This window comes from Lissotriton vulgaris, chromosome 7 (assembly GCF_964263255.1).
Source record: "Lissotriton vulgaris chromosome 7, aLisVul1.2, whole genome shotgun sequence".
Taxonomy (NCBI): domain Eukaryota; kingdom Metazoa; phylum Chordata; class Amphibia; order Caudata; family Salamandridae; genus Lissotriton; species Lissotriton vulgaris.
The window spans coordinates 897,494,211-897,515,030 of record NC_141695.1 but is presented as its reverse complement, the minus strand read 5'-3'; the positions used below and the strand labels follow the sequence as shown (position 1 = coordinate 897,515,030).

General features: G+C 48.0%; 1 protein-coding gene across 1 annotated transcript; it reads left to right on the top strand.

Moving 5' to 3' along the window:
* Positions 1 to 18,267: 18,267 nt before the first annotated feature.
* LOC147702656 (uncharacterized) lies at positions 18,268 to 20,214 on the top strand. The gene is made up of 2 exons (XM_086928816.1): positions 18,268 to 18,715; positions 18,991 to 20,214. The coding sequence occupies exons 1-2, from the start codon at positions 18,295 to 18,297 to the stop codon at positions 20,007 to 20,009; spliced, it is 1,440 nt and encodes a 479-aa protein (XP_086784942.1). The 5' UTR covers positions 18,268 to 18,294; the 3' UTR covers positions 20,010 to 20,214.
* Positions 20,215 to 20,820: the final 606 nt, after the last annotated feature.

Below are 20,820 nucleotides of genomic sequence, written 5' to 3'. Positions count from 1 at the left end.
ACACGACACACTGTATATACATGCTAATCTGCCCGTGTGGTCTACAGTACATCGGGATGACAACCCGCCCCATTAAAACCCGCATCATCGAACACCGCAGCAATTTCCGCTGCAAAAAGACTCACACAAAAATGTGCAAACACTATGTAGACCCCGACCACAATGAAGACTCTTTGAAGTGGGTAGTTCTAGAATCCAGTCCGAACTGCCCCAAGAATGCCCTTTTCCGGAAGGAACAAAGATGGGTCCATCGCCTTTCTTCCGACAAACAGGGCCTTAATGAGGACATCCCCTGGCACTCACTTTAAATCAATCGCCCATTTACTGTTACCTAGACCATCCTATTCTAACCTTGGTTAAGGCAAAGCGCCCAGTGTCACCTTTCCCTGATGACCGCGCTATTACCAACAACACACTCCCCTATGGCCTTTGCCTTCCATTCTTGTCCTTTCCCTGTCATCACACATCAGGGTCTGTTTTAAGGATAGATTAAAATGTGACCAACTCATTTGTATACCCCATCAAAGAGACCACACCAGCTTGTTCCTAGCGGATACTCTCCCGGCCACTCACCCCTTGCCTATTTCATCATGGCCGCCACAGTGATTGTTTACATCACGTGACCACCTATACCGAGTGGTAATTTCGGGACGCTCGCCGGATCCCTGCGGGCATTATATTTCTCACACGGGGGACTTCCCTTGTTAGCTTAAAGGGTCTTGCACTCATAATTAAGGCTCCCTAGCACATAAGCGCAAGCGTCTTCCGATCAAACCGAGAGGAACAAGACTACTCCTTTAACCATCTTAAGATGGCCGCCACATTACCAGCCTCGATCACGTGACATTAAACAAGCAGGTGTTGACGCTTGAGCTAACGCCGGCTTGTTTAAATAAACCCACCGCCGAGCTCATTCATCTACTCGAGCTCGGCGGAGATGGGTAGGTTTCCCTATGCGGACACGGGCAGATTGAGGTGAGTGTTACCTGTGTGAGCATGATTAAGGAGGTCAGAAAGATCCACATTAGACCAGTACCTTACCAGTGATTTTAGCTCATCGACTTTGCTTATGTGCTCCCCTCAGCTACATTCACTAGACTCACCCCCGATGTACTGACCCGCCGACCCCTCATGTGGCAAGTAGTCCCTGACTATTAGGTGAGTAGGGGACATGCTCATTTTCATTACGCCGCTTTTCAAAGCCACAGTGTGAGACTTTTTGGTGGCAAATCTCAGTATGACATGGCCGTTATCTGCATCACCAGCATTGCCCCTTTAAGACACTGAATGTGAAGAGTATCCCTCTTAGACTGCTGCATTTTTAACCCTTGTTTTTAAACCACTTACTTTACACCTTTCCTTCACATATAGAGAGTGTGTTTGTGCTCCCCACAATGCACGCTGCAAGCTCCATACACCCAGGCATGCATGGATTGTGCTCTATGGTTCACAGTACCACCAGCATGCCGCATAATGTACATGCCCTGGCGTTGACTTGACTTGTTGTGGTTTACAGGAAACGTTATAACCATTACTTGTTTCATTGTTTTTTCTCTGTATTTAGGCATAGGAGCTTCCACAGAGGTAATTTACACCACACACATGACACAAGCATGTTGTTATAGTTCTTCTTCTTCTTTGCACTTTTGTAAGGTCCTGATGAATCGCGGGTGACTACACCCTGAGCGAGAAACATGTCGACCAGTCTCACTTCTAGCCTTCTCTAGGGTCACTCGACCTAACTTGTTGATACCTAGCGAGCTAGTTCCACCTTTTAATTGCAGCCAGGGGACCCCCAGAATAAAGTGAATTCCGGTACCCCTTGCTACATTTTAATAACTTCACTAAACAACATACCATCCCACCCACACACCCCCACTTCACCATAAGGCTGTTGGATAAAAAGATCTCCGCCAAAGAGCCCCTCTTTGAGGTGAGCCCGTCGGGGATTGCACCGCCTCCCCGACGAGGAGCAAACGCCTATGATGAAGCATGACACCCTTCTGGGTGTGTGAGGCAACTACATCCAACAAAATGGATGCCCTAGGGTGTCTTTTATACACCATGGTCACGCCAGTCAAATCCCCTTAGTCTGTCTATAGGAACAGTTCAGCAACCCCTCTATTGCGCCAACTGCAAGGAATCGCCACGATTCCTTGCAAGTTAGTTAAAGAGTGTTTAAGCCCCCATAGTCTCGCAAGCTCGATGCGCATGCGCATCGACAGGCGAGACCTAAACAGCTGTTATAAGACAAGCATTGACATAGCCAGTAGGTCATGCCTTTGGGACCTTTTAGGTGTTTAGCAGAGATGTTGGCTTTCCAAATGTCTTTAAGCTGTTGTAGGGCAGTGTGGCTTCTGTACAGCATGTTGAAAAATTATAATAAAAAGTGTTATAAACATTTTTGTTACCTTATATATAACCATTAAGACATTATGTACAATTGAACGACCCTATTAAAAAAAAGTATTAACATAAACAAGGACTGACGTTGCCAATAGGTCTCGCAGTAGGAAAGTTGGAGCTATTGGTTTTGTAAATGACATTTTATATTTATGTTTTGTGATTTACAATGCCAATACTTTTAACTTTAGCAAATGTGACACTTTTAGCATTTGTAATGCCACATGTTTTGTATTGACGTGACTTAGATGTATTGATATTACAAATAACAATGGCTTTTAATTTTTTTAAATAATTAATACTTAAATAAAAGTGATTGTAATTTATAATGGCAATGGTCCAAAGTAGATAAAATAGTGGCAAAATAGAAAAACTGTGGCACAGAAAACAGGGCAGAAATTCATATCTGACGTTTGCATAACAAACTAAATCTCAGCATAATTGTTATGGAAACTTTTACCAAAACAAATATTTTGAAGGCAGTTTAATAAAACCCACAATAAGTATTGGCGTTTTGATAGACAACAGTGTGGAAAATCAGGGGCTGACCCCCTATATGCCTTTGCGCTTTCACTGGAGGGACTTCCCATGGTTGGGGGGGGGGGTGCAATCTTACTGCCCAGCAGCTGGCCGTAGCTTTGCAGACCTGATGCGAGTCACGGCCGCCAGGCCGTGAAGTGTGAAGCAGTGGGCGGGGAAGTAGATCCCTTTGAAGCTCTCGGAGGCAAGGGGAGGAGAAATGCTGCTGGTGGCAATCCTCTACAAAAGCACGAAACACTAAGGGGATATGTAGGTGGAAGGCCAGCAGGAGGGCCCGGGTAAAAAAATAAAATAAAAACGGCAATGAAATGTAAATAAATCCTCCGAAGCAAACATCTGAAGTGCACGGTTAATTCAAATGCCTCACAGGGCTTCAATTTGTTTAAAAGGAAGCTACGTGATATTAACAATCACACAATCAAACTTAACCTGAATCTTCCTTAATGTCACCAAATTTGAATGTTTTTCCAGGGCTGCTCTCACGGGCAGTAAAAAAAAACGTTTTGTGTCACCATAGCTCCGAGTCCTTTACTGATGACTGGGGAGGGGGGGTGGGGGCGCAGTGGGAGGTGGACGAGCCTCTGTTCGCAGCCATGTGACTGCATAGATGGCATCATGCATTACAGTGTTGAGTTTAGAAACCAGTCTGTTCGGTTGTCCTTAAATGAAGTATGTTGTAGCCGCTTCCATGTGCCATGACAGGCAGCTGCCGTCCGTCCTCAGATACTACATCACAGCACAGTAACATTATGCAAGCAGGTTGGTGTACGTGATTTCAGGACCACCTAACGTGCACCAATACAGCATTTCACTACTGATGTTGTTCTGTTCATAGCAATCCTCTACAAAAGCACGAAGCACTGAGGGAATATGTAGGTGGATGGCCAGCAGGAGGGCCCGGGGAAAGAAAGTCTAAGAGCTCGCCATGGGCAGCTGGAAGATGCAGCCGAGGCAGAGCTGTGCCTTGGAGGAGCTGCAGCCCCTCTTCATGCCACTACTGAAGACGAGAAATACTACAGAGAGAGAACACGTTAAAAACACAAAACTTAAAGGAAAAGTATTCAGAGCATTGCGATTAGAGCACCCGACATTACAACAGAAATACAACACAGATGTATTCTGCTGTTTTCATCTAAATAGTAATGAGTCTGACACATGAGTAAAACTATATTTAAATAAGAGAAAATGTACAGCAGCAGTTTTTGATGCAGCACATATTTACATTCAAATATATTTGGAGCAGTCCTGTTGCTTTAGAGTGCATAGTTAGCTACTGGAAGGAAAAACAACGTGATAACTAATTACCAAGGTAGCGTAGAGTTTTGCCTTGCTGCGTGTTCTGTAGAAAATGGTGTTGCTCTTTCACGACTGGGAGCAAAATCCCTATTCCCCTAGCTGCCTTTCGATCAATGCAGAGATCAGAAACTTTGAGAGTCTCCGGAATGTTTGGAACGGAGGGGGGAGGGACAGCAGAGAGAGTGGGGTGAAGGAGCGAGGGGAGAGAGATGGCAACGAAAGCAAAACCAGCGCTACCTTCCTGAAAGGGCACCTCCCTCGCTGATAAAAAGATGTTTTTTGTGTAAAAATGTATTATATGCGTAACATATTTACCAAGGCATATCCACATGATGTATTTTTTGCGGAAGTTTATCAGTTTGTTTCAGCCAGCACATTATCTGCCTTCCGTAAGTAGCGGAGCTGCTGCACCGATCAAAAGAAAGTCTTGCGTTTTTGAAGAGCAAGCATTAAAGAAATAGGGTATTAAAAAAAAGTTTGGCGAGCTGCAGAAAATAAAAGAAAGGTGCGCAACTCCCATTTTCAAAGTGAGGAGGGAGGAGGTCATATAGGGCAGCAAATGCTGTGAGGAGTGTAAACTAAACTCCAGCAGATTTCCGAAAGATGGCATATGGGGGCACTTTTAGATTAACAACACTGGTGCACAGTGAGCAATGGCGGCCGCAGCCCCCTCTCGCCGCACTTTAATTGAATTTTAAAAATGGACTGTGTGCCCGTGTTGTCAATCTAAAAAAAAAGGCATTAAGAGGTGTCACCAGGGAGAGGAAGGAAGAAGAGGGAACGTGGGGGGAAAGTGAATGTAGCAGGGGGCGGAGCGGATCGCTCTGAAGTAAGGCGCCCAAGCAACGATGTCACTTCTTCTGGCGATATATAACAAGTTGTGAATGAAAGAAGGGACAGAGAAGAGGAAAGGTGGGAGGGAACACGGCCTGGGGGAAGCTGGCTGGGGAGGGGGAGGAGAAATCCAAGTAAGGCTGTGTGCGGGAAGAGAGAGGGGAGGTGCTGGAGCTGGGGAACAGATGGCCATGAAAGTTTATGGCCCAAAAGCGCGTGCCTGTGGCCACGTGAACTCGAAGAAAACCGCACCAAAAAACCCTTGGTTTGACGAGTATTTTGAGCACTTGAATTCTCTCCATTTTCCATTCCTTCGGAATGGAAAAGGCGAGACCTAAAAATGGCTTCTAGTTTTTTGTCCTTGCAATGCTTGCAACTTCTCCCTGCCTGTTCTAAAGTTTGTTTGTTACAGCTTAATTTTGTTATGGGGGTGACATAAACAACGGGAGAGATGAGGTTGGGAAATAGTACCTATAGGGGAGAGTTAACAGATACTACATTCCAAGGGCAGACTGAGGTGGTGCTGAGTGAAGCTGAGGTGGTGGTGTGCTGATGTGGAGGTGATGGTGAATGACACTCAAGTGCTGCAGAGTGATGCTGAGTTAGTATTGAGATGGTGGTGTGCTGGTGCGGAGGTGATGCTCAGGTGACACTGAGGGATACTGAGGTGGTGCTGAGTGATGCTGGGCGATGCTGTGGTGGTGGTGCTGTACTGGTGCTCACGTGGTGCTGAGTTTGTGCAGTGCTGAGGTGATGCTGCACTGATGCTTAGGTGGTGCTGTGCTGATGTGGTGCTGCATTGGTGCTGAATTGCTGCTCCGGTGGAGCTGTGCTGGTGCTGACGTGGGGCTGCACTGGTGGTGGTGCACTGATAAGGAGGTGGTGCTGTGCTGATGCTGAGATGATGAACTGATGTTGAGGTGGTGCTGCGCTGATGCTTAGTTGATGCTGCACTTGTGGTGGTGCACTGATGAGGAGGTGGGTACTGTGCTGATACTGAAATGGTGCTGTGCCGAAGCTGAGGTGGTTGTGCTCAGGTGATGCTGAGTAATACTGAGGTGGTGCTGAGTGATGCTGAGGTGGCGCTGTGCTGATGCTGAGATGGCGCTGTGCTGATGCTGAGATGGTGGTGCGATGATGCTGAGATGGTGCTGTGTGGTTGCTGTGCTGGTGTTGAGGTGGTGCTGCGCTGATGCTGTGGTGGCGTACACTGGTGCTGAGTTGGTGCTGTGCTGGTGGTGGTGCACTGATGCAGAGGTGGTGCTGTGCTGATGCAGAGGTGGTGCTGTGGTGGTGTTGAGTGATGGTGAGGAGATGCTGCGCTGGTGCTGATTTGGTTCTGAGTGATGCTGTGGTAGCGCTGAGGGATGCAGTGCTGGTGCTCCGCTGATGCTGAGGTTGTGGTTCTGCACTGATGCTGAGGTAGTGCTGCACTGGTAGTGAGATAGTGTGGCATTGGTGCAGAGGTGGTGTTGTGCTCGTGCTGAGGTGGTGTGCTGGTGTTGAGGTGGTGCTGTACTGGGGCTGAGTGATGCTGAGATTGTGCTGTGCTGATGCTCCGGTGCTGCTGAGTGATGCTCAGGTGGTGCTTCGATGGTGCTGCGCTGATGCGGAGGTGATGCTGCAGTGGTGCTGAGGTGGGGTTGCACTGCCTACTTGCAGGATATATTGTTAAGTAACCTCACATTACATGCCGTGTTTGGAGAGTACGAGGAGGCATCCCTTGATATTGTTTTTTATTTCACCAATGATTGAAACCTAAAAAAAGCATCAAAAGTTGAAAGCATGAATTTGAAAGCTGCTTCCATTTTAAAAAAATGGAGCATTAACAGCATGTTTACTTCTTTAATCATATCCAAGTAATCACGCTGTCAAAAGCACAAGGTAAGTGGGTTGATCCTACTGGCGACTGTCTTCTAAACTACACTTCCATTATGTAAGTATATTATTTAAGGTTTGGACATTTGAGCTAATGAAACCAAACATATTATAGGATGGAAAATAACATAACCTATGGCTGAGAAAGCGTTTGTGAAACTAAAGACAGTGGAAAACAAGATAAGGACATGATTTGCAGCCTTTGGCTGAGTATGTTTGGATAGTCAAACATGACAAGGCAAAAGAAAAAGTAGTGCAACGATGCTCCCATATATGGCAGATAGTGAAATGAGTTTCACAAAGCTTAAAATGGAAGACATTTGCCACGAACACAGAGTAAAAACACCCAAAAGGGCTAAGTTTGGGAACAGGGTGCTATGCTATGGTGTTTTCCTTTTTAACCTATACTTTCATGAATAATGAACATTCTTAGCGAAACATGATGGGTGAAATGCTTTAATTAATATCAACCACTGGTAACTACTTGAGCCACATTCCGGTCCATTGTTTTTTTTCTGCCCACTTTGCCACTCCCGACAGAGACAAGCCACATGCAATCCAGGCGTTGAGGTTCCGGGTTTTTAGGAACCCGGTGGTGCCAGGGGATCACACCCGAAGACCTCTGAGTTCTCCCTGTTCCGGACCACAGAAACCAAGAGTCTTCTAGGTGAAGTCAAAGATCGAGTTTTATTGGCTGCAACCAAGTAACATGTGTCCTAGAAGTACGACAGCACGGGCCGTAAGTTCTCAGGAGACTGTTCGTTTTTACAGAACCAGCCTTCTCCTTTTATACACAGTTTTACACTTCAGGCAAGAATTCTTCAGTTTATGATATGGTCATACACATATTTACACAATAGAGCAAAACGCGAAGTCATGACGGCCAACCCATATTTTACATGTCCAGTTTGTGATAGATGACCCAGCCCAGCCCGGAATTACAATCAGATATCGATGAAAACCCCAATAGAACAGGGCACCTCCTCTGTCATAAAACTGGCCATAAACAAGGAACATGGACAGGTGTATGTGTGCAGAAAACATGGTCTGTAGGTGGTGAATGGTTTATGGCATGTTATGTATTGATGCTATCTCATTCGGACACTGGGCGAGGGGCTGCCCAAACAGGTTTGGCTGGAGGCGGTAGAGTCAGTTCGGCCAGGTCATGAGGAAGTCAGCTAAGGTGGACGTGTCCTTTCAGATCAAGCTCGACCTTAATCAATTGACTTATATGAGGGCAAGGCACAAGATGGATGCCGTTCACAAAATGGAGTCCGAGGGTTCAGAACGGAAAATACGATTTAAGGGTGTTAGCATTGCCCAATCATGACGCAAATGCACAGGGATAATGTCCTGATCATTACCGGTCTGCCGATACCAAATTCGTCATGGTACGATGGTATTTTGTGACACGAGTGTTGGACTTCGGTACCATATTACAGCAGGATCCGGAATTCCAGAACCACAGACATTCCTTTTGCCCTCATATTTAGGCAATAACTCATCCTAATCTGAGTCCAAATCTGTGTTGATGAATTCACGGAGATGTTGCTGTAGCATCATTCTGTTGCTCAATTTGTCCCTTGACACAGGCTTCCTTACACATGAAGTAGCACAAAGGCCACATATTGCAGGAGCGCACTGCACAAACAGGCAGAACATAAACAGAATGGCTAAGATCATCCCAATGAAGATCAGAGTTTTCCATCCCCGGGCAGATATCAGTTCCCAGAACCACCCGAGCAAGGACCAATCCCCTTTTTCCAATTGAAGGGAGTCTGAGATCTTGTGTAATTTGGAAATGGCCTGATACACTGTCGGAGCATTATCGGGGATGAAAATGCAGCAACTGGATTGGATCACTCTACATACACCACCACGGTCTGCTAGTATGACATCTAGGGCAATCCGATTTTGAAGGGTCATAAGTCTGTCCGATTGAAGCTCGGCAGTCAGGTTACTAAGGGCACCGGCCGTCTCAGTCACGGCGGATTCAACTACCCTTGTTAACTGGCGAATGTTCCTGCTGTTCACCATAGGCCCCCAAAACGGCAGAAAACCCTTTGCGAAGTCCCCAAACTCTTGACTCGCAGTGTCGTCTTGACTCACGACACCCCTAACTGTCCTTGTCCGATGGTAATCTGCCCCGGCCGTGTAGGTGGGTGGCAGCAGAAACGAGATAAAACATGTGCCCGAGAAGTCAGGGGGCAACCATGTGTATGCTTTGTCGTGGCAGACGAAGTATGTACCCTTTGCCGCCGAGAATGGAGGGGAAGTTCGGGAGGCGAAACCATACGTTTCCGTGCACACGCTCTTCCCCAACTGTGCTTTGGGATCCCCACCAATACCTTGCAGACATAGGTGACCTCGGTGGGGTACTACCCAAACTAGGGAGGATTTCTTCGATTTCTGGCTCTTACTCAAAGAAATCCCATACCGAGTGCTGTTCCATCTACTGTACGGGGTAAACTCATCTTTGGGAATTGTCCGAGACGTGTCAATATCCCCGCTCATATTTCGTATTCCTGCCACTAGTGCCTTGTTGCTGACATTGCTCCCTATGGGACGCGGGGGATATGGTTCTATGGCAAACAGGAACATAGTCTGGAAAGCCCACAGAGAACCATAGTAACTGAATGGCAGGGCGAAGTACGGGATGCCCCTATCGGCTGTGTGCGGCATGAGTCCACATATCCAACAGTTCGATGCGTTCATTACGGACTGGTGCTGGTGTAGGAGCTGGATGAATGAGTTGTTTACAAATTCTAGTCTTCTGGCGGACTCGTGTTCAGGCAGAGGGTGAAAGGAGTGTGTGGGAACAGTAGGAGGAGGTGTGGGCTGAGTGTTATTTACAAGGGTAACTTGGAACGTGGATAGAGTAAAGCTAATCAAGAACATCGTTACGCTGCACAACAGTAGAATACATACTATCAAGAATCTGTTTTTGGCCATCACAGTGCATATTTGTTTTTTAAAGTTCATGGGTCTGCCAGGTCTCTCTACCCTCGGAAACTCCATCCTCTGGTTGCTGCCCGCGGTGGGAGTTTGATTCTGCCAAGAAGTGCGCTCTGTCCAGTCCGGGGTAATTCCCTCAGACCGACCAGAACCGTTGACCTAGGCGTCCCCAGCTGTACTCCTCAGACTTCAACCGCGGCCCTAGCAGCAGAACCGGATGGCGGTTCGAAAATCAAAAATGAGCAAGTTCCCTGGGCGAGAGAGCTGTAAAATCAAAAATAGTTCTTAGGGGAAAGAGAGTTACATGAGTGTACTTTTTATTAGTCCCTTTTTCTCGACCTCAGATTATATCGTTGCTTCCCAGGTACGGTGTGGTCTTTGAACAATGTTTCAGGTGCTGTAGTGTCCAACTGCATTGACGGTGGCACAAATCCTTGCTAAATACGATCACTCTCCTTTTCTGTACTAGTTCCTTTCAGTCGTGCATTGCTGAAGAGTGTAAAGTGAGGGACAGTTTCAGTCTCAGAGTCAGCGATTCCGTTCTGGGCCCACCGGTCATATGGAAGGGGCAGTGGGACCCGTCTACAATGTGCGCCGTGCACCCAATGTTTTTTCCCGTGGACACGTACTGCAGAACAGGTAGATAGCGGGACCTGGAAAGGTCCGGTCCAACGAGGCTCCTCGTTCTTGGTTCGCCTGAAGTTCCGGACTAGGACCCAGGAGCCAGGTTCGATGGCGTGGCCTGGATCATCAGACGCCGGTGGAGAGGAGCTGTGGACCTGTTGATGTAAAATATGCAGTTTAGTTGTCAATTCGTGTAAATAATCAAGCAGTACAGGGTGCTCTATCTCACTGAGCTTTCTGGGCCTCGGTACCCCCCATATATTTGCTGGGCGCCCGAACACGATCTCGTGTGGGCTAAGTCCCAGTCTAGAATGGACAATCATTCTGGTAGATAGGAGTGCTTAAGGCAAGGTGTCAGGCTATTTAAGACCTGTGCTGGCTTGGATCTTGGCTAGTTTGAGTTTTAGGGTGCCGTTATAGCCCTCTACTAGACCTGCTGATTGGGGGTGGTTTGCAGCGTGGAATTTCTGGTGGATGCCTAGACATTCGCACACTCTCTTCATCACCCGTCCCACAAATTCACTTCCATTATCACTCCAGACCATTCTAGGCATCCCAAACCTAGGGAAGAATTCTTTGACAAGGGCTTTGGCAGTTGACAAGGCAGTGTTGTCCTTGAGGGGGTACGCTTCCACCCACCTGGAGAAGGCGCAAACGACAACAAGGACGTATTTCAGATTGTTGCACCTCTCCATGTGGATGAAATCAAGCTGCAAAACCTCGAACGGGTACGTTGGAGGCGCAAAATGACCTGCTGGAGTTGGTGTTCCCCTACCGGGGTTGTACTTCAAGCACACCATACAGTTCCTGACCAAATTCTCTGCGCATTTCGGGATACCACTATTCTGCCATACTGGGGCCAACAGTTTACAGATTCCTTTTACATTGATGTGCGCCATTCCATGGGCCATTGTCACCACTGCGAGCACATATGCGTCGGGTAACAGCCATCGTTGGTGCTCTGACAATTCGACCCAACAACCATTCGCATCCAATCTTCCCTTGCTATCTCTCCATTCATTCACCTCTTCTCTGGTGGCATCAGCTTGTATGGACTTCACGCTTTCTATAGTGTCCTCACACATACCCACATCCGGGATCCACCTAGCAGGACCTACAACATACACACAACTCATTGTGTTCCTTGCAGTCTCTTTCGCGACCTCGTCGGCAAATGCATTCCCACGACCAACATCATCTCGAATCTTTCTATGTGCACTGCACTTTACAATCGCAACTTGTAGGGGCAAGGTTAGTGACTCGAGGAGTTCGTTAACTAGCTGACCATGTTGGATTTTTGCACCATGTGACGTCAGGAACCCACGTTCACGCCACAATCGTCCGAAACTATGGGCTACGCCAAAGGCGTATTGACTATCAGTATACACATTCACTCGCTTTCCTTTTGCCAACACACATGCTCTTGTGAGCGCTATTAGCTCGGCTGCTTGCGCGGAATTTTGGGGGATGCGTGCGGTCTCTACAATAGTGTGCAATGTTGTTACAGCATATGCTGCAGTCGTATCACCATTTGGCAACTTGAAGCATGAACCATCAACCCATAGAGTATCATTACATTCAGGAAGGGGGTGTCCTGCAAGTCTACTCTCCCTTTTGTTTCTTCTTCTGTCCTAAAGCAGCAATCGTGTTTTTCAACCTCATCTGTCTCTGCCGGAATAGGTAATATCGTGGCGGGGTTAAGTGTATCGCACCTCTTTATGTGTATGTGGCTCGCTAATAGTGTCAGCTCATAGCTGGACAGTCGGGCGCTAGTTAAATGCTGCGTCTTCGTTCTGTTCAGTAAAATGTCTACTGCATGTGGGACCATGACGATCAGGGTATTATTCATGACTAACCCAGCGGACTGTCGAATACAGACGGCTGCTGCAGCAGTGGCCCTCAAGCAACTTGATAATGCCTTAGCTACAGGATCTAGAGTCGCGGAGAAATACGCGCATGGGCGCTGTTTATCTCCAAAGTATTGTGTCAAGACTGATAATGCGCAACCTTCCTTCTCATGGACATATAACGTAAAAGGCTTACTGTAGTCGGGGTTGCCCAACACAGGAGCCGAACACAATGCTTCGCGCAACTCATGGAAACTTCTCTGACAATCGTCAGACCAAGGCATAGGATTGGGTGTGTCTTTGCAGAGTAGTGCTAGCAAAGGTTTGGCCAATAGGGAGAAATTCAGTATCCATTGTCTACAGTACGATGTAATGCCCAAGAAAGCCCGAACTTCTCTCTGTGTCCTTGGGGCACTCAATCCTGTGATTACCTGTATTCTTTCTGGGGTCAGTCTCCTTCCCTCCTTCGATAAGATGTGACCTAGGTAGGTCACTTCTTGTCGGCAAAATTGTAATTTTGGAAGGGAGACTTTATGCTTCAGGTCACATAAATGACGCAACAACGATAGTGTGGCTTGCTTGAAAATTTCTTCAGTGTCTGCAGCGATCAGCAGATCGTCTACATACTGAATCAGAGTCGCACCATCGGATAGAACAATCGTATCGAGTCGTGTTTTCAGAGCCTGACTGAATATGGATGGACTCTCACAGTAGCCCTGAGGAGCGCGTTTGAAGCGGAAGCTTCGTCCTCCTAAATTGAAGCCAAAAATGTCTCTGCTCTCCTCGGCAATCGGGATGCTGAAGAAGGCGTTCTTCAGGTCCATCACCGAAAACCAAGTGGCTGAAGCTGGAACCATTGTCAATAAGGCAGTAATGTCGGGGACGACTGGAAACTGCGGTACAACGATCTTATTTACCTCTCTAAGATCAATCACGAATCTGTATACAGGAGGCTGTGAATGATCAGTACGCTTTAAGACAGGCAAGATAGGACTGTTACAAACGTTGCCTGTTGTTTCCTCAATGACATCTTTCTCAATCAGATCGTAAATGATCGCTAGCAACGCTTTTTCACATTCGCTAGAGATCTTGTATTGGGGGATACGTGGCAACCTAACATTGGCTTTCAACGTTATGACATACGGTGCTATCTCCAAACAACCCACATCATTAGAACCAGTAGCCCAAAGTATATCCGGGAGGGATGCCAATTCAGTCGGAATATCTTCCTTTGACAAATACATTGGGGAAATCACTTTCTTACCAAGGGTTAGTTGTACTCCCGAAGGAGAACAATACAAAGTCGCATATAATCTCTTTAACAAATCCAAACCTGACAAGTTTTCGCCACAACCTGTTGCAAGGATGAGGGGTGCTTCTAATTCGCATGGGCCAACAGAAATGGCCATAGGACTAGAGATCGGGTTTCTAACAGGGGCGCCAGAGAAACCTACTGAAACATTCATTTCGCCAGACAAAGGTGCGCCAGGAAGTTTTGAGTGCATAATCAAACTTTTCGTAGCACCAGTATCCAGCAGAAATGGCTCTGACACTCCTGATGTAATCACCTCGACATAAGGTCCATTCTGATCTACTGGAACTGAAACAACTCCCTCTCTTTGTCCATGGCCGTCCTAGCAATTATTACCCTTGTTCTCGTTTTCGGCGTAATAGTCATCAGTATAGTACTGAGCTGACCTGAAAGATGCATTATTCTGTTGATCAAAGCTATTCATGGAATTCTGAGGCGGAAAAGAAGTGTTATTCTGGGGGAAATTTCCACGACCCCTACCCCTAGGAGCCTGTTGGACACCTCTACCTCGAGCACCAGAAGCTCCAGAGGCACCATTCAGACGTTGTGCCAGAGCTGGACAATTATTCTTGAAATGACCCTCTTCTTTGCAATAGGCACACTGATTCGGGCCGTATGGTAAACGCTGATGGGAAAACTCGTTTCCTTGCGCGTTTCTCGAATACTGCTGTGGTCGTTGATAATTGGGCTGACTAGGTGTACGAGGCGGATAGGCTTGCTGGAGAAGAGCTTTGGTCTTTAAATCTTTAGTCTTTTTGTCTGCCTTATCTAGCTCGTCCTTGCGCCTATTTTCGTAGTACTGGGCTGTGGCTAAAATCTGTGCTGACGTGGAAACAGCCCAAGCACTCTCTGAATCTTTCAATTTATTACACAGTTCGGGAAGCAGATTATGTACGAACTTGTCCACGAACAATCTTTGGCCACCCTCGGTAGCCATATCCTGACCACTATAATCGACGAAAGTCTCTTCAAATCTCGTGAAAAAGTCAGACACATTCTCATCTTTCTTCTGCTTGCACGCAGATAACTTATCCCAATTGACACGTAATTCAGGCATTAACGTCTTCATGTACGTGATAATTCTACCAGGAAGTTCAGCTATTAACGACTCAGGTTTAGAACCACCAACTTGTCTAGCATCCGTAGCAGCAATATTAGCCCAAGAGTCACCTAGTTCTTGATCATGATCTGTGTGGCGGATCTTACTTCATAAAGGCTGTGGAACGACGTTCCCGAACAGCATGTCTACATCTGCTAAATTCATTATACATGAGCTGGCAGTCTGTGATAACTCCTTATAATACCCTGCAGGATTTTTACGTGGATCGGGTAATGTCTGCTTGAGTGCTAGTACTTCAGATCTTTTCCAGGGGACATGTACCCATACACGCTGGAAATGCGGTGGAACAGGTGGTTGTGCATTCGCATCACCTTCCCTCCAAACTGGAGGAACTTCTCTCATAGGGTATTGTCGTGCCTTTTTCCTACCTGACACATCATCCTCATACAGTGATCTAGACACATTTCCCTTACTCCTATAGGATAATAACAGATCTATTGCTTTTTCAACATCGGCACCTACAATCATGCCTTCATAGAATTTGAAACGCATACGAAATAATTCCTGCATTTTGCGTTTGGGATCATTTGTTTCCAAGTCTTCGCAAAGATATACACACATCTCTTCGAATACGTATCTCTGAGTGGGTGCATCCCATTGTCGGAAAACTTCCATAACAGACTGAACATCGTATCTAACAGTGTCAGTAACCCATTTGCGTGCTAACTCATTCAGAACTTCTCTTTCCTCATAATCAGGCAGTTGACTACGCAACTGTCTACGTCCTGTTTTAGGGGTCGTTTTAGGCGACCCAAAGAAAGGTGAGAACAGACCAGTGACAGTACTTTCCACTCTCTGTCGAACCGAAGGAGAAGCTTGCGGAGAGGCAGATGCGCCAGAAAAGACAGGCTGATGTAAAGAGGAAGTCGAAGCAACAGCAGAAGAAGTCGAAGCAGTAGGAGAAGTAGTATCAGGATAAACAGGTGGAGCGGTAGGCAAAGTTGTAGGAGAAGTAGACGGAGTATGTAGCAAAGGCGGCGGCCCTTGAGAAGGCTGCGCCGGAGAAGAAGGAACCAGCTGAAGGGGAGCTGGTGTTTGTGCAAGAGCTGCTTTTCGTGCGCCAGGGCGCGGTATAACAATACGCTTCGGGGGTCCAACAATACTTGATGTATATGGGGGTGGTGAGTTCAATAAATGGGACATTAATGGATCTTTCTCGGATGTTCCCTTTGAATCTTGTCCCTCATGGGGCAACATCGGGTAACATTTATCTACTGCTAGTTTCTTGCTTCTGAGCATTTGTTCATTTTCCTGCTCTTCCTCATTATCCCTGTATGCGATGGCGGCTTGCACCATCGACATACCTCTTTTATTCTTCTTAGCTAATTTTATTTCTTTCTGTTTGGCTTCTTTGCGCCATAAGCGAAAAGAGTCAAACATCGCCGGCCGGGCTTTCTTCTTAAACAGTTTGACCTCGAGGTTATCTAAAACTTCTGAGTCAAAACTACCATATTGGGGCCATTTTAAAACACCATCCTTGCGGGTGTATTTTATCCATACTTCATTATATGTGATAGGGCCCACTCCGTGCTTTATATATAACTCATATGTTGGAGTTCCAATGGGAGGAACCGGACACGAATCCTCTAATCGGGAGTCCTTACTACAACCAAGACAAAACAAGTTTCCAAGTCTGCTAAGACCAGGCATCTTTGCTCACTAGTCTAGCTTCAAACTTCAAGGGATTATCTAACTACGATATTTTCGTGAATAAACAAATCCCTCGGTTTTGGCGCTTGCAAGTTCCAAACAAAGTGTACCTCAAGGATACCAAAGACTAAGAACCAAACTAAGGACTAGGAGACGCTCCACTTATACTTAACTGAAGTATTGAAGATCGGTGACGTCACTAGAAGACTCGTCTATCGTTTCGCTCTACCAAGTATCACGGGGTCCAAAACAGGGCGATAGTCAGGGCAGCAGTCCTTCGTAGCCGTCGGGACGCGGGGAACCTCGCAGCAAAGACCTTCAGAACCACGTCGACATACAGGGGTCGCTGAAGTGGCTGGCCGTCCTCTGGAATTTTCACACGAAGCTCCTCACGAACATCTGGCTTGGACCGTCACCGCTTGATACCGCCCCGAGTTGGGCGCCAACTGAGGTTCCGGGTTTTTAGGAACCCGGTGGTGCCAGGGGATCACACCCGAAGACCTCTGAGTTCTCCCTGTTCCAGACCACAGAAACCAAGAGTCTTCTAGGTGAAGTCAAAGATCAAGTTTTATTGGCTGCAACCAAGTAACATGTGTCCTAGAAGTACGACAGCACGGGCCGTAAGTTCTCAGGAGACTGTTCGTTTTTACAGAACCAGCCTTCTCCTTTTATACACAGTTTTACACTTCAGGCAAGAATTCTTGAGTTTATGATATGGTCATACACATATTTACACAATAGAGCAAAACGCGAAGTCATGACGGCCAACCCATATTTTAGATGTCCAGTTTGTGATAGATGACCCAGCCCAGCCCGGAATTACAATCAGATATCGATGAAAACCCCAATAGAACAGGGCACCTCCTCTGTCATAAAACTGGCCATAAACAAGGAACATGGACAGGTGTATGTGTGCAGAAAACATGGTCTGTAGGTGGTGAATGGTTTATGGCATGTTCTGTATTGATGCTATCTCATTCGGCCACTGGGCGAGGGGCTGCCCAAACAGGTTTGGCTGGAGGCGGTAGAGTCAGTTCGGCCAGGTCATGGGGAAGTCAGCTAAGGTGGACATGTCCTTTCAGATCAAGCTCGACCTTAATCAATTGACTTATATGAGGGCAAGGCACAAGATGGATGCCGTTCACAAAATGGAGTCCGAGGGTTCGGAACGGAAAATACGATTTAAGGGTATTAGCATTGCCCAATCATGACGCAAATGCACAGGGATAATGTCCTAGGGCCCGATGTAGGTAAACGCGATTTTCCGATTTCAAAATACCGAGGCGGGCCGAATCGGTGTTCTGAAATCGGAAAACGATATGTAGGAAAAAAATACCGAATGAAAACCGAATCGGTCGGCATCGGTAATGAGAATCAGTACGTTCCGATTCAGCTCGTTCCGAATCGGAAATTACCGATTTGGCCAACAACGAATCGGAAAACACCGAATCGGCTCTCATCGAATCGGATAGTTCCGAATCGGCGAATACCGAATCGGTAAAAGCCGATTCGGTAAAAACCGAATCGGCAATCATAGACCCATGGCGAAAAAGCCCATAGGAATGCATTGCATGAACCGATTCGGCTTTTACCGAATCGGATAATACCGAATCGGATTTTACCGATTCGGCTAATACCGAATCGGTAAAAGCCGATTCGGCAATAGGCGATTCAGCCAATGAGGTGGCTCCCCCTCCCCCACCCAAACAGGGAGTGGCAACCCTGGCAGGTGCAGACAATTAAGAAGTTGCTAGAAGTTACTGGAAAGCCTGCCTGAGCCCAACACACAGTTAGCAGCAGTGGGAGAAGGAGGTTGCAGACTGAACAACAGCAGAATGGCAGATCAGGCAGGAAGCCAGAAGTCCTCCCAAAAGAGGAAGCCCAAATTCACCACCACAGAACTGCAGGTGCTGGTTGAGGAGGTGGTGAGGGTGCACCGCCAGCTCTTTGGCAGGCTGTCCCTCAACGTGCCAGACAGCACGAAGAGGAGATTGTGGACCGACATCGCACAGAAGGTCAATGCTGCTGGAGTCACCCCCAGGTCCATTGAGGAACTAAAGAAAAGGTTCTACGACCTCCGCAGCCTCACGAAGAGGAAGCTGGCCGAAATCCAGAGGCAGGCTGGACACACCGGAGGAGGCCAGAACCCGGCGCCACCCCTCACCGAGCTGGAGGAAATTGTCTCCAGCACCATCGAGAGGGCGAGCATCGTAGGGATCGGGACCCTGGACAGCACTGCGATGGCCACAGCTACAGGTAAGAAGCATGCGCATCATGACACACCCTACCAGACACCTCCCCATTAGACACAATGCATAGGCAAACACCAGCACTGTACTGCCACCAACATACAAGAGACAAGCATCATGGTACATGTAGTCAGCAGAAGTTAGCCAGATATGTCAGTGCAGAATCACAAGACAGGAAACAGTGTGACACGGTGTAAGGAGATGCAAGGACATGTGGAATGCCATAATTGTACTGCCTGTAATACATCGGCACTCAGTTTACAAATGCTTCTTTGTACCTAGGGGCACCATCAGGCAGCACCACTGTGGCAGCAGAGGGAGCCTCGACATCTACTACTGCAGTGGCAGGGCCCAGCACCAGCCAGCCTGGCCAGGAGGAGGAGGATGAGGATGAGGAAGGAGACACCACAGGGCTTGGAATGGAGGGAGTCCTGGTGATTGATTTCCAGGCAGTGCACTCCCCAGTACTGCCCAGCTCACCCCCCTTGCAATTTTCACCATGCAACTCCCCAACAAGGCAGACCATTCCGCCGACAACAGCTCCTGCCACAACCGTGGCCTTGCCACCCGTCCTACCTGTCCTGGGAGCAGGGGCACCGGGACCGGCCAGCACCACACCACCACCAGTGGCACCCCAGCCCACTCAGCAGGCCGGAGGCAGCAGTGCCAGACGCCGTGCCACCACCACCACCACCACCACTGCTGCACCAGCACGGGAGGGCAGTGTGTTCCTGGGCCTGGAGGGCCAGATGGTCAAAATCCAGCGCCAACAGGCCAGATCCACCATGGCCTGCCAACGCCAGCTCCTGCAGCACAACCTGCAGATGGGGGAGTTGGTGAAGGGGTTCCAGGCTGTTGTGGACAGCAACAAGGAGGTGGCAGCAGGGTTGGGCAGGCTGACCACTGCCATCACCCACTCCTCTGCCAGGCAGGAGGAGCATGAGGTTGCGCGCAGGAGGGATGCCCGGGTGCTCAACCGGGCCATGGCCCGCCTTGCATCGGCGACCGCCCAGCTGTGCATCCGAAGCGCAAATCAGGAGTCGGTGCAGAGTCAGCAAACGGCTGAGCTGACCAGGGGGATGGCCAGAATCACCACGGCCATGGAGGCCATGTTAATTTCAAACGCCGCCTCCAATCCTGCCCTGGACCTGGGTGATGCTGGAGACAGCAGCAGCCGCAGCAGCCCGGCCAGCGCTGCATCAGAGCCAAGGAGGAGCACCAGGCGATCCGCTGATGCTGCAGGCCATTCGGAGGGGGCCGGGGGACACCCCAGTGGGTCTGGAAAGCGGGCCAAAAAATAGGCTGGCAAGGGGGGATGATCATACCAGGACCCTGGACTTTATTTGTTTTGACAGACTCCATTTTTTAATGCACTTCAGTGATGTAACTGTGGTGCATCACTATTAAAAATTTTATTTTCCAAGCAACATTTAGCTGTCTTTGCATCTGTACTCAGTCAGAAATAGTTCTCAGTGATCTCCTCACGTCTGTATCTGCCATCACATGGCGTACACACCCCAGCTGGCTGTGTCAGTGGCACAGCTTCGTCGTCGTCATAGTCCTCGTAGTCAGACAACTCCACCTCAGTGCCCTTCTTGACCGCAAGGTTGTGTAACATTGCACATACAGCTATGATCTTGCAGCAGGTGATGGGGGTATACTGCCTTGCACCTCCACTCTTGTGCAGGCATCTGAATCTACTTTTCCAGATGCCAAAGGTCCGTTCCACAACATTCCTGGTGCGTATGTGGGCCCGGTTATACCTCCTTTGGCTGGGTGTGGAGGGGTTGAGGTAGGGGGTGAGTATGAATGAGCGGAGGGCATATGCACTGTCGCCTGGAAGAGAAAGGGGTCACATTAGACACATGCATACATGTATTACACCTACCTACCATGTGTTATGGGGGTCTGATGATGTGGCTCACCTAGGAGGTATCCTTCTCCAAAATCGCCAGCCATCAGCCGTGCATATATGCCGCTCTGTTGGAATATATAGGAGTCATGGGTACTCCCTGGAAATTTTGCTACCAGGTCTGTGATGGTGCACTTGGCATTGCAGATCACCTGCACGTTGATGGTGTGTGTCGATTTCCGATTGCGGTATATGTATTC

Excerpts from the sequence above, each read along its gene's own strand:
- LOC147702656 (XM_086928816.1), top strand. The coding sequence starts at position 18,295 with ATGGCAGATCAGGCAGGAAGCCAGAAGTCCTCCCAAAAGAGGAAGCCC. Across the intron at positions 18,716-18,990 it reads TGCGATGGCCACAGCTACAG|GGGCACCATCAGGCAGCACC; the intron begins GTAAGAAGCATG and ends CTTTGTACCTAG.